We start from the raw sequence: 15,066 nt of genomic DNA, 5'->3' as shown, positions 1-15,066 counted from the left end.
CCTAAGTAGTCTCAGTACAGCAAATATTTATAATAAATATTTCATGTTCTGTCGGAATAGTGACCTGTTGAATAAATGTGTTGTCGAAGTAGTTTTCTGTCGGTGTTTTGACCTACCGAATGTTTGTGTTGTCGAAGCTGTGTTCTGTCGGACTGTGACCTGTCGAACATCTTTTGTCGAAGTAGTGTTCCGTCGAATTAATGTGTAGTCGAAGTACAGTCGAGTTGAAATAGTGTTATTCGAAATTAAGAATGACACCCTTATTATTTGTTATAATTTTAGGATTTGTTTTTATAGTCACTGTGAAAGTCTAAAATATTATATTGTTCTCGTTGTCAGTACTAGACTAAGTGTCTTTTGAAATGATCCTTTACTCGTGATGATTCCTCACGTGTCACTCTAACAATTTTATACACAAAGAACCTATTTTCCTTTACGATAATCTTAATTAAAATGTAAATAAGTACTTAAGTACATCAATTTGGGCTCCAGTGACCGAGAACAGCATAGGTTCGAAGAACATCCAAAAGATTTCAAAGGCTGTAACAGCTGGATTGTCCTCGTGCTCCCAGCCGAGATCAGACCAGTTCTTGCAAGCAATAAACGCGAACGTTATCACTGCTAATGGACCTAAAATTCAAATTATTAACGCCTTATTGTAGTCTGTTTAATATTATATTTATGAAAATGAAACTGTTTTCAGATCTGTGGCGCGGATTTTCTTTTTTCAAACAAACCAATGTTTCGAGTTCTTTACAGGTCCAATTTTTTCCAAATTGCAGCAGTCGCAGAAATCTAAGAACTCGATATATTTTATCAGAAGATTTAGGCCGTATTAGGGAGAGCTCTATCTAAAAATAGGATATATAATATTTCCATACCAATCTAGCTATAATACCTAAATTTATAAATTTTACTTGATAACTTACCAGCTCCACCCCAACCGATCTCTTCAAAGCCGAGCATAGAAACAATGCCACCAAAGAGAAGGAACAATACTCTTAACGGCACCAAGAAGGCGTCATTTCTTTCAGGGACATATTTTACAAAATATCCCAAAATCAAACCAAATGCTATACCAATGACAACACTCAGTGGACCCTGTAAAAAAGGCCAAGATTACATTTGTTTTAAAGGGATATAATAAAAAGCTTCTAAAATTATGGTGTATGAAGTAAAAGTTCGGCCATATTGCATCTGGTGATTGACATCTGATGATACTAATATACAATTTTAGCAATAATGAACAAATTATTTATATACAAATGCTATATTGGCATCCAAAACTATCATTCGTGCAACAACTTTCTTAAGTGGCCTTTCATATGCGGTATGGGATGATAATTAGAAAAAATCATTGCCAAAAATATTAAATATTACATAATTTCTTGTTTTCATGTAGTTTTTGAGAAATCTGGTTGAAGCCATTATTACTTACTTTCTTTGCTAATAATACATAATTAGTGCATTTATATTTAGTAGACATGGATTCTTAGACGTAATATAAATAATTGGTATCTATCTTATTCCATACTTAAAGAAAGGTCAAGTAAGATGACAAATACGCTAATATATATAGATATAATAAAGACATAAATATCTACTAAATACACTACAGAAAAACGATAAAAGAAATTATATAACAATTACATACCGATACAATTGTCATAGTAAGGGAATTACTCGGAAAAATCACAGAAATCAGTATTCCAAAAACAGCTACGCTGGCTGCGTCATCAATTCCAGAAACCGCCAGGACCAATGTGGGTATTCCTTTTGATACTCCGTAACCTTTTCGACGTAGTCGCATTAGACAGGGTACTATTACAGCTGGTGATACTGCAGCTACTATTGAACCTAGTAGAAACGCTGCAAAAGAATTAAATAAAAATGCTACTTGAGACATTGCAATTACGATCATAAAAAGTGTTGATGTATTTATGTATATGTATGTCTAGAGTTGATGTTATGGTTTGTGATTCAGATTGCGGCTTACTTGGAACCGTTTAATCTGTTCTTGAAGGTGTCAACAAAGTCAATTCATAGAGTTTACCATAATGCACGTTAGCTCAGTTACCCAAATGCCGTGACTATTTAATATAAATGATAGTAGCAGTAGAGAAAAACTTTATAATAGTGATTTTATCTAAATATAAGCAGTAACAAAATAAATCTTACCCCAATCCCAAGGCAAATCGATGAAATAAAATACCATCACAGCACAAAGTACAAACTCAAATGTCCAAGGGAGTAAAGAAAGTTTTATCACAGTAAGGAAGTGTTTTCTCAAGGCATGAGGGTCTAAATCCATTCCAGCTCTAATTAGAAGAATCGTTAGAGCAATTTTTCTGTAATGAGACAAAACGATGATTACCTTTTGTTTTGCAAATAATAGGCATTAAAGAATACTTACGTGGTCTTATTATGCACATTTCATGACAACGTTCCTGATCCTTAAAACTGGATCGCATCAATCATTTTGACCTCCTTGGTCGAGTGGCTTGCATTTTTTGGTGTCGTCATCTCTGAGGTCCTGGGTTCGATCCCCGACCGGGTCAACGTAGAAGAGTTTTTCTATATTGTCTCGGGTCTGGGTGTTTGTGGTACCGTTGTTGTTTCGGATTTCCATAACACGAGTACTTTAGTTACTTACTTTGAGATTTTTTTTGATAAATAAGGAAAAATAAACACGAAAGTTCTCATTAGTAGGTACCAATGTCAAAAAAATTCACAAAAATCAAAAACTTTCACCTTTTATGTGGTATCAATTTTCATTTGTCACGAATTACGATAAAACTGACAAGATAAAAATAACTGTGACCAACTATAGGATCAAATTCAGGACTTTACTTCCGTGAACGACGGAACTTGGCCATTTATAACCTTTTCGAGGCGAGAGTAAATAGGCATTATTTAGGTGAGCATGCTCCGTCGTTCGACCTCGTCGTCACTTTCCATCAATGGGGACGAGGTGGTGGTCAAATTTTTATGTGCATTTATTTTTTAATAAAGAAAAAATATCCAAAATTACAAATATTTTAGAGAAAATTACAGTACCTGATATAAGAAACCACAAGTTGATAATCTTTATCGAAATGAACAAATCCAACGTTCTTCATTATAACTCCCATTATCAACATTCCTATGAGAGCGGGTAATGTCGTCGTTTTCTGTAATGCCCATCCACCTAAATGGGCTGCTAATGTAAGGATAGCTAGGGTGAATAACTGCCCTCCAGGACCTGCTGGTATTCCCATGACGAGCCATAGTGTTAACCAGAATAAGAGACCTGTAAAGAATAAAATTGGCATTGAATTTCATGAATGAATTGTGTTCTGACAATGCCTAAAGCATCATTTCTGTCCCGAAATTCGTGAGTATTCTCATTAGATTCGCAAATTCCGGAATTGAGGCAGAAACTATGTGAAGGGATTTGGATTTTCAGCATTAATAAGAAACCTACTCCTGCTTCTGAAGAAATATATATATAAAAAAAATAATTAAAATTTGACTTCATCACTTAATAACCAAGTTCATCTCAATTTGTTACATATCTTAGTTATTTATAAAGTTTTGAAAAAAAACGTAACTTTCTCTTCTTCGAATAAAATGCATGTAAAAATACATTTACCGCTATCATTTTAATGACTTCTTTCATCACTTGTTTCTTTTTTATTTATAAAAAATGGTCATACATGTTTATGATTTTGATCCAGATTTTATATCATTTAAAACTACTTAATTATTAAGAAAAGAAAGAAAATTTACTTAACAAAACCAGTATTTTTTTGTGAACTGAAACGAAATGACGAAAAAAGACCATTTTTACGTATTTCATAAAATCTATTTTGGAAAGACTGCTTGACTGAAGTCAGCCTAGACCATGGAACCTATAAATGTCCTGAAACGTTAGTTTAAAAATACAAATACACGGGATTTAGATCCGAAAAAAATATTTTCATTTACAAAATCTATTTTGTAAAAAAATCCTTATTGCTATCTAAAATTACAAATAAAGTCGTTAATATTAATTCTACGAAAGTGTTATTCAGTAGAGACCTTAAAGTTGAATCATGTCAATCTTGTTTGACATAAATCTTGTTTGTGATTGATCTACTAAAACTAGTTTGAAGAAATTGATTTCATTTGCATAAAATGTGTGTCACCGTTTATTTCAATAACGACGAGACACCTTGATTCATAGACAGCAAAGTCATATACATTCACTTCCTGGAATACAATGACAAACACAGTTGGGTAAATAATAATTATTAATAATAAAACTCATGGAAATGCAACTAATGTGAATAATTATATCCGATGTAGAGTTGCGAATGGCAGTGTCGATTACCTTAAACATTTTACTTTAATTGGACTAGTGAACTCAAAATAACTCGACAATGACTAATATTTTAATCGGTTGCGTACTAAAATCCCTCTTTGTCATAACTAACGCATATGTATTTCAGTAGCAGTAGAGCTCCTTGTGAAAGAGTTCGTCCAGGAAAGTAATGTCAGCATTACTTTTCCGGTTTTGAAGGGTAACGGTGAAATTACAGTCACATGGGACTTGTCAACTTATGTCTCAGCGGGACGGGCGCAATAGCAGTGCCCCTTAGATCTTTGCGATTTAAAGCTCTGAGTGGCATTGCAACTGTTATGGACAGGCGTGTAGCTTACCATCAGGTACGCGACTTGTTCGTCCCATCACTTGATGTTATAAAACAAACTTTCGATATAGTGGCACCTTATTTTTTTGCTAACAGAAAGAGAAAAAATGTCAATTACACTGATTTTGCTTAACAGCAACATTGAAACCAAAAAAGATATAAAAAACCTTTTATGGTCGTAGATCTCATTTCGCTTATCCCAGATATTGCACACGAAACCTAACACTGTTGTGACTGAAAATTGTGAATAGAGAAAACGCGATTTGAAAAATAAAAAAATACTGAATGAAACCAATATAACGCACTGTGAATACAATAGTGTTTTAACTCACAAAGTGTCTCAGAATCGATGAAAAATTAATTACGCACTTCCACTTTTAAGATTATTAAAATATACGTATATATTTCCTACTTGCCAAATACATTTAAAAACAAAAAGGAAAAAATAATTTCATATTTTCGAATGAGGACTGTTTTGGCCAAAACTGGCTCACATAAAGTGTGTTTCAATTTGGGACATCTTCTAATTGTTTCTTGATAATAGAGAATAAAATTTTACATTCAGTAATGATATAATATTAAATTCCATATATTTTAAGTTACAATACTATTGTAAAAACAGTGCGATATATTCTCGTTTATAAATGGATAATCAAGTATTACGTTTAAATGAAATAAATCACATTATTCGCAGTAAGATCATCAAATTGTATTTTCTCAATTCCACAATTTTGAGTCACGACAGTATATGGTTTCACGAATTCAATTCCGCAAAAAAATCGATTACGTTATAACTAACTGCGTTATCATAACTGATAACGAAGGCTAAGAGATATAGGAGAGTTAAAAGAGGTCGTACGAAAGAAATTGTTTGCTAACCTCTTGGTAACAAAATATTTAGTAATGCTGCATTTGAGCTTTCGTCAGTCTACAAGTCAATTTTAATTGAAATGTTATGCGTTAAGGCATGCCGTAATGCAGTTAAGGTATCATAATATCAGATATAAGTCTTTTGTTATTACTCGCCCTTAAAGTAAAAAGGTCACATCTGCAAAATGACAACTTTTTAGGAGAGGTTTAAAGATTCTACGAACGAAATTAGTTACTTTTAAGATCAAATAGGAGAGATACAAAATTTCTTTTAAACATAATTTGTTTCATGTAATTTGTATTATTTTGATGATATTTATGTAATAGGAGCACCTTTCACATATGGGACCCTCCCTACTCTTGAAATACGAAATTCGTAGTAATGGCCATTTTCCCATTATGAATAACCTAAGGGACTATTCTAGAAGTCCGTCAACGAAAAAACAGGCCCGTTCGAATATGTCAAATCACATTCCGATCGAAACTCAAGTGTGTAGGTCATCCATTACGGATTTCGAGCTTCCAGTGTAGTGCTTATGATTACATATGGCTTTGTTATACCAAGAATAATTAGTAGTATACTGTATGGCTTGGTCTAATATATTTTTTTACGATATTTTCATGTAAGTGGTAAGTGGACCCCGTTGTAACCCTTAACATTCATTATTTCTTTATTCGGTTTTTTATTGCGTTTTTTGCAAAAACTAAAGCGAACTAGCATGAACTTCATAATAATGCCTTTAAACTGTACCCTAGACGCGAGAGTAACAAAGATCTTCATAGATAGACATAGAAATATGAGTATGTGCAAATAAAAAAGATAAAGATATCCCTGATTTCACGTATGACGCGAATGAAGCTGAATTAGAAAGGAAATAGACCCCCAGACTCTAGAGACTGTTATAAATTATAATTATGAGAATATTTTTCCACTGGTTACCTATCAGTAATCCGAAATGACATTTTCCAGAAATAACGTTTGCTCGAATTTTCATAACCTCGAAAGTAATTTTGAGAGGAAAATGTTTTTTTTAACGGGGGGAAATGCTTTATGCATACCCTCGAGTCCCGGGAGGCTCGAGGGTTATGTGGGACTGACCCTCCAATGGAGGGCATACCTACTAAAAACCCCCCAGCGCACCCTCTTGGTCGGGTGTTGTGGGCAACGTGGAATCCCGAGGATTCGACCACAACGATGCCCCCTAAACCTAACTTAACCTAATCTAATCGTGAACCTAATCGTGTCTTTGCGATAAACATCAAATTATCCTGAAAGGACAACGGTTTCGTTATAATTCGGTTTTCAGTGTAATGAAAATCGAACAAACATTATTTCGGAAAAAAATCGAGCTTGTGATAGGTTACCCTTTCCACTATAAATCCAAACAAAACAAAACTACCTCCACTCTCGTCAAAGATTTTTTGCATAATGGCGGCCGCCCGGCAGCGTTCCGTTTAATGCCATTTTTTAAAAATTTCTTATTTCGATAAAATATAATTCTTAATGTAAAAAACAGTCATTTTCTAACAAAATATAATATTATCGAGCTTTTGGGTTTTCTCGATTGTTACACATAGGAAAAGAAACTATTTTTCCGAATTTAAGTCAACCGACCATGGGATCTGTAAAGGGTCCGAAACGTCGGTTTGTTTGAAAAAACAAATATACGCGATTTAAATCTGGAAAAATAGTTTAGTAATCATTTCCAAAATATAATAGTGTCACGATTCGCTAACAAGAGCGAATAGGCATTATTTAGATGTACATACACAATCGTCACTTTCCATCAGGTGAGATGGAGGTGAAATGCGCACTTATTTTTTTAACTGACTTCAAAAAAGAAGGAAGTTCTCAATTCGATTATATTTTTTTCGTGTGTGTATGTTACGAGATACTCCGGACTTATGAACCAATTTTGGTAATTCTTTTTTGTTGCAAAGAAGGTACTTCAGCATTGGCCACATTTAAATTTGAACAAAATATACCACCGCCAAGAGTGGCAAATTAGGGGATGAGTCCAGGTTCGCACATTTTCTCGTAACTGATTTCAATAAAACTTCGCAAATAGATATAATTCCACGTACTTTTGAGGTTGGTTTTGCTGTCATAATTATTAATAAGAAGAAAAAATAACGCATATAGTTTTCTTTTTAATTAGTAGAGTCTTAGTAAACAGGTAAACTATCTATAACCATATTATGTTAAACAAACGAGAGTGAACAAAAGAACACAATTTTTGAAGTCTCTTTAACAACGATTGCAAACATCCTTGCACAACATGTTTTGGTTTCCGTTAAATTCTCAGATATCTATACAGATGGTCTTTTAACTCAACGGTAGCCTTGGCATGATGTGATAGAAGTAACCAATCACGAATGTCATAGACATTATTACACGTGTCCCGGTTATTGTGACACATGCCTTTATTAGTGTTTGTCAATATTTGTCGATCATTAACTATAGTTAACTATACGTATACATACGTAGCGAGACGTTGTCATTTATGTCTTAACAATTCTTATTATTTTAAGGTAATTTGAAAACTTTCCACGAATTCTGTAATTAAAAAAAAGATTTGTGGAAGATCTGTGAATGATAATAATTTTATACTTGATATACTAGTGGAAGAAAGTATGGGATTTTGGATAAGCAACTAAATTGGACCACCCTCATATCACAAAAAAACTGTTTTGTAATTGTTTTATTGGCATAACCCAGCGATGTGCGTCTAACTTCATTGCATATTCGCCATGTTGTTTTCGTTGTGATATTGAACGTCTATGTTTTGTTTTGAAATTTTTTTGTTATTTTTAACGTAAATTCCATAGATCCATGCTAAGTGTGTAGTTAACTTAAAGGTTAGCATACAGTGTTTGTAATTTAAAGTATAGAAGTATAATTTATCTACAATCAACTTACACGAAACGATTGCCGGAACTTATAGGCTATATTTATTACATTTGTTTTTATAATATAATCATACTATTGATTAAATGGATCAAGGGTGTGAAATGTATGGATGTTCAAATGGTCTTTGACGATTCAGATAGCAACCTCAGATCAGGACAAGGATAAATAATGTGCTAAATTCAAAAGAAATTTACATGATTAAGAGATCCCACGTTGATTGGACACAGTGTTCGCGGTTGCATAATCGGAATCAAGAACCATGTACCCAAAATCCTGACATTTGCGATAATTGTCACATATAGACTAATCATTATATACTATTTTATATTATGTTTCATTGTAATTTTTAATTTGTTTTACCTCAGAGCCTATTGAACTTTAATTTAGCGACTACATAGTCCAAACTATAGAACAAGTCGGCTTAATTGGAACAAAGCTCGGATTTCATATTTTATTGATTTTTTAGATGTCTTTAAAGATGTGTTTAAAAATATATATTTAAAAAGCGTTTGAATATAAATGGTCCAAATTAACAGACTTTCACCTATTAAGCACATATTAAAGTAACCAACTTTGTTAGAAAAGAATAATAAAAGATGAACTTTTTTTACTTTTCCAAGTCATATATGTCCTATGCAGTGTTATATAATACGGTATTTTCGCCCTGAAGAATGCTGGCAATCAATATATATATTATGCCTGGCAGTAAGCGACTAAAGCGACACGACTGTCTATGGCCGTTGCAATGTCACTCAGAGCTTCGTGATCGAGAAATCGCAAAGATCTGAGTGACACTTCCACTGCGCCCGTCACCCTGAGATATTACTTGACAAGTCCTATGTGCCTATAATTTCACCAGCACCTAAGAGTAACCTTCAAAATTGGAATGTCGCAATATTTATATGCTTGACGGCAACAATAGGTACGGGGCAGTCGTTCACTGGACGAACTCTTTCACAAGAACCTCTCCTGCTGCTACGAGTATATTATATACCTACTTATGTAAATATCAGCTTTTGTTTTAGTTTTTAGCAAGTTTAATCTAGTGACGAGATTAAATATGTTAAAAACCAAAACAAAAGCTGATATTTACATTACAACAAAATTCTTCTCAAATCAAGCTTGAACAGTTTTGACCTAGATCTTGTGATAAGTAAATTCACCGTAAAAAAAACGTTTACTTAAACTTGCTTGTGTGTGTTTTTTTAAATTTTCAGCTCTAATTTATACATTTACGGATAATGCGTTTTTTCCTCGCTATAACTAATATTTCCCTATTGTTATTGCATACCTTTAATATAAAATTAGAAACAAATTTTACAAATTTAAAGTTTCGATTTATTTCTATATTAGATTTAAATGTTATAATTATATATAATGTTAAGGGATAATAAGTTATCCTCAGTAGTCCGAAATGACATTTTCCAGAAATACGTTCGCTCGAATTTTCATAATTTCGAAAGTAATTGTGAGAGGAAAATGTTTTTTCTTTTAAACCTAACCTAACCTAAACTAACCGAATCTAATTACGTATTTGCGATAAACATCCGGTATCCTGAAAGAACAACGGTTTCGTTATAATTCGGGTTTCGGTGTAATGAAAATTTGAACAAACGTTATTTCGGAAAAAAAATTCGAGTTTGTGATTGGTTACCGGGATAATATATGACTGCCACTAATATAAACAATAACAATGAAAGCGAAAGGTCCGGAGCCATTTTATCAAAAATCATCACTGATGTATCAATTTTTGATCAAATTTTGTGAATACACCGTTAACACGTGATGTTTTTTTAAAAATCCATCTACAGGACTGACCTTTTTTATGCCTCATATATATGGTTCTTAGTTCGTTTCACCACAACTTAGGTCTAAATAACACTAACTTCTGTAACATATGGACTATAAAGGTTACTTACCTATAGTACACAAAGTTACTAATCTAGCAACTTTACGAAAAGAGGGACAGAATGGACGAGGGCACACTTTCTGCCAATTCGGAGGCTCCCAGGACGGTATACCAACATCTTCTTGATGGCATTTCTGACAACATGCATACCACCATGATCTGTCGGATAGATAAATAATTTTAATCCACGTTGTCACAAAACTTATTTAATGTATAAAATGACAGAACGAACAAATGTATGCCTGGTGGTAAGTTAAACGCCTGTCCATAACAGTTGCAATGCATAACATACATATGCATGACATAAGTTGACAAGTCCCATGTGCCTGTAATTTCACCAACACCCTTACCCTTCAAAATCGGAACGCACGAACGCAAATAGGTAAGGTGGCAGTACTTCCCTGAACGAACTTTTTCACAAAGTTATATAAATAAATATTAGACAACATCAAATACGTTGCTCTGATCCCAAAGTAAGTAGCTAAAGCACTTGTATTCCGGAAATCGGAAACAACGATGGTACCACAAACACCCAGACCCGAGATAATATAGAAAAGTTAGTTTTCTACACTGACCCGGCCGGGGATCAAACCCGGAGCCTCTGAGATGGCGATACCATGAAAGTCGGTATGCAAGCCACTCGACCATAGAGGCCGTCAAAGGAGCTCTATTGCTATTAAATTTGATTATATTATGATTTGTCAAAAGTCATGGAACGAAAGTAATTGTTGTTTATGAAGCTAGTCATTGTTGTTTGTGAAGCTAGTCAGTCCTGGAAGGTTGTTAATATTTCAAAAATGACCTTGTATAGAAATTAGTGTCAAAAGTGACACGCCAGCCAAGTGGGTACCTAAACGAAAAATTTTCTTAAGAATATGATCATAACATAGGTACATGTTGTTTCTTTGTGTAACGTCTACAAAACATTGACACTTGAGACAGTTGCTATGATAACAAGTGCAAAGGTTCAACATTCTTCGTCGTGTATGAAAAAATATGCAAGTAAGATAGTTTGTAGACTAAACTTAAATAATGAATGTCACAGCTCAATGCCATAAGTTAGTATTCAGAATTTAGATTCTGCACATATTTTCTTCTAATATATAAGTAACAAATATTCAAAAAATTTTCTTCCTGGGGTAACAGTATTGGTTTCTTGCTCTTGTGGTTGTATACACATAGTGCTATTTACATTATTCGCAAAACTACACATTTGTAGCTACTTCGTCGTCAATTTGTAAAATTTTGGTTGATAGGTGCTATAGATTTTGAATATAATGTTCCCTATTTGTCTTTAAGTAAAGAGAAACTTTAAAATTTTTAAGTTTTCTGACCACAAAAGTTAAGTTTTTCCAGAAGAAAGTTTTTTCATGTTTTCATGTTAGAATAAATCAGAAAATGATATCGATAACCTAGAAACTAAAATCGTGTTACAGTGCTATCTTTTTGCAAAGCTACTTTTACTTTACATAATGATTCATAGGTTATTCAGTAATTTCCAATCACATTATACTAAAGTAAACATGTAACAAGTTATGTTGAAAAACATTAAAGAAATTACTTAGGAGTATGTTCGAAATCATAAAACACAATTGAATTGCGTGTCAAGATAATAGAAGTATTGTGTATTGTCGTTTTAGGTGTATTTATATTAACTACAATGCAACAAGGTAATGAAATAAACAAGTTCTCTTATGGACTTTACTAATAACAGTACGGTACGCGTTATACTGTAACGGAAAACGAATAGAAATCTATGTGATGGAAAATATTTACAAAGTATTTGAACATGCCTGAGATTATATTATCGCGTTGACGTCGAGTTTCCGGACACCAGCGCGTACCATACCATTGTACTATCGGTAATAAAGGCATCAAAAATCTCGAAGAAATAAAAAAGACAACAGCCGCCGCGCAAACGTTTGTTGGGTGGGTTTGGTGGGTAAAATAAAATATGCGCTTCTAGTTGCCGATTACTTGGCAACTAGAAGCGCATATTCTATTTTCAAATAAATTGCGGTTGCAGCAACCGGCGACAGTATCCTACTGCTGCAACCGACGACTGTGTCCGGTTGCCGCAACTGACGACTGTGCCGATTTCATACTCTCCTCCTCTTCCTCCTAACATAGTATACCTCATTACTGAGGGTCCTGACTACCCCGTGGAAACAAGCTCCTCGTGACATCGCTGTGTCATCTGTGGCGGTCTTTGGCATAGTAGAGCGCATCACGGGGACCCATGCCGAGAACCGTACAAACTTGATCGGACAAACTTATGGGACAGTGACCCTTCGGACGTTTGCAGTCGATTCGTACGGTGACCATTAGCTGTTCAAGGTATTGGATTAGCTGTTCAAGGTATTGTATGAAAATAGAATATTTGCTTTTAGTTGCCGGTTGCCTGTATCCAAGACACACGTTTGTGCGGCGCCTAAGAACTTAAAACTGTCAAGAACTTCACAGTTACATTGAAGAAACAATAACCGTATTGCCTCTTTAAGATTTAGAAAATATTTGCGAGCAAACCTGGCTCAGAAGAGACAAAGATTGTTCTCCTATATACCATAAAATTGCTGTAGGAATTTGGTCGGCGTCGGTAACCAGCACTTTTGGATTCTGCGAGAAACAAAAGACTCACCTTTCTACATGCTCACTTTGTTGAGTTTTCTTAGAGTAAATAGTAGAAGTTGTTGAGTATTTTTTAAACCGTCCCTCTATGTGGTGTTGGCGATCTGGAACCAAGATTGCGTTTATTATGTAATTGAAAATGTTTACAATTTACCTTTTATACACGTTTTGTAGTAAATTAGCTTTACATCCAGAGCCAGTGTATTGCTCAACGAGTTTCTGGTTCTGTGGCCCTACCCTCGAAGCACGAAATCCATAATTTTCCCACTATGGATGACCTACGGACTTGAGTTTCGATCGGGGCTAGAACTAAGAATGTATAACAACGCCATTTGACAATTTCGAACGGGCTCGTCTTTTCGTCGACGGATTTTGAGAGTACCTAGTTCTATAGATCATCCATAGCAGGAAAACGGCCATACCTAAGAATTTCTTGCTTCAAGAGTAGGGCCCCAGATCTGGGAGACCGATGTGTTTGCCGCCAAGTGGCGTATCCTCTCAAGACGCTTTGTAAATTTAAGATAAGTGTTAGATTGTAGTCAATTTTGTAAACTGATCCGTATTTGTCTCCTTTCTTAACTGCATTTATTTATTTTAAGTACTATTTTGTAGGTTTAATATTATTTGTACTTTTTCTTTATTAATTTGGGGTTTTGTTGAGCGCTTTGGTTTACGTTGTAAGTCTACAAGAATGTGTCCTTCATAAACAAACAAACAATCCAAATAGGCGATTTATTTTCGAAAATCATGAAGAAAAAATTAAATACATGTTTATATTGATATAAAAAAAACAGTGTTTTCGACTGTCCAATTTATTAATAATGTGTCTCAGTAGGGCTAGCACGATAAGGCGCGACTTGCGCGAGAGCGACAAAAAGCGCGAGACTAAGCCAGAATAGCAGTATCTCGCACCTTATGTCGCTCTCGCGCATAGTCGTGCCTATCGTGCTAGCCCTACAGGTATCATATAAGTATTTTCAGCAAGTCTTGAATGCAACTACATAAAGATTTTGGCAAAGTCGTAACAAAAACGTGACGAATGACTTAGTTAGAACACATCCGATATGTTTGTGACCAAAACCATATATCAGTTCAACGTAACAAAGACTCATTTTAGAACACTGATTGATACCAGTTCATTATGTGAGTTCTACGAGTCATGTTTTCTTTCATCTTTTGATTTAAGTCTTTAATTTTTTACTGCTATTCAATAAATACACACCAAAAACGCTTTTGATCATTATTTCAAGGAACAATTAGTCATGACACAGAGTGTATTGATTTGTCATTAAAAAATGACCTGAATGTATTTTAGGGGTACAGTCAAAAGCGACAGATTTGCGCAGAATTACAATAAGGCCACCTTAGTACCATCAAGAGCAAATTTGTACACCAAGACGATTACAACTCATTTATAAGAGCTTGTTAACTATTATTGAAGTCATATGATATTATTATTAAAAGAACACAATGTTTATATTTAATGCGTCGTGGTGCAAAACGTGATTGCCGATTATAATATTTTGTATTAAATTCTCAAAACTTTAATACTTTGAACTTAATGTATATTAGTCATAAGGTATGTTTGTATTTAACTAAGGTATGGGATTAAAATTACATTTGAACAATTCTATTATAACTTTAGAAATCAGTAACACTAATGGGCCAATAATAAAATTTCATTTTTGACCCTTTTTCTATTGATTAAGTTCTAATTTTAATGTTTAACTAGTCGATAACAGTAAAGGTTCACTTTATTTATCAGCACCATACTAGCCTCACAGTAAGCTGTAAAAGCGATTACGTGCGAATATTTTAAAAATATATTCTTATGTAGAGTTGCAAGAAAAGTGTTATTTTCCTAATCTAATTTTTGCCAAATTCCATTTATTTGCCACCCACACAAAAACAAAAACATAAAACATACAAAATTAAATGAAAAATCTCTCGCCAGGACTGGTAGCTGTAAAGGTACTAACTGGGTGATAAATCTGCAATAGATTTCTCATAGATGGCACTACGACTAAAAAGTCGTTGAAAGACCAAGTACAAAGACACGACGCAAGCACATAGAAAAA

The 15,066-nt window shown here is 34.0% G+C and overlaps 1 protein-coding gene across 2 annotated transcripts in view; it reads right to left on the bottom strand.

Annotated features, from left to right (window-relative positions):
- Positions 1–15,066, bottom strand: part of LOC113235088 (sodium/hydrogen exchanger 9B1-like) — a 77,437-nt gene that overhangs the window by 12,148 nt on the left and 50,223 nt on the right. For both annotated transcript variants that reach the window (XM_026470655.1, XM_026470656.1), the window contains exons 4-10: positions 12,999–13,092; positions 10,371–10,519; positions 3,058–3,289; positions 2,179–2,348; positions 1,655–1,869; positions 930–1,101; positions 476–630 (exon numbers count right to left, since the gene is read on the bottom strand). In XM_026470655.1, coding sequence (XP_026326440.1) covers positions 476–630; positions 930–1,101; positions 1,655–1,869; positions 2,179–2,348; positions 3,058–3,289; positions 10,371–10,519; positions 12,999–13,092 — 1,187 coding nt within the window. The remainder of the gene's footprint in view (positions 1–475; positions 631–929; positions 1,102–1,654; positions 1,870–2,178; positions 2,349–3,057; positions 3,290–10,370; positions 10,520–12,998; positions 13,093–15,066) is intronic.

The sequence above is a fragment of the Hyposmocoma kahamanoa genome, unplaced genomic scaffold (assembly GCF_003589595.1).
Source record: "Hyposmocoma kahamanoa isolate Upper Pololo Valley unplaced genomic scaffold, ASM358959v1 87, whole genome shotgun sequence".
NCBI lineage: Eukaryota > Metazoa > Arthropoda > Insecta > Lepidoptera > Cosmopterigidae > Hyposmocoma > Hyposmocoma kahamanoa.
Note: the sequence above shows the minus strand (reverse complement) of the source record. Positions and strands in the feature narration are given on the sequence as shown.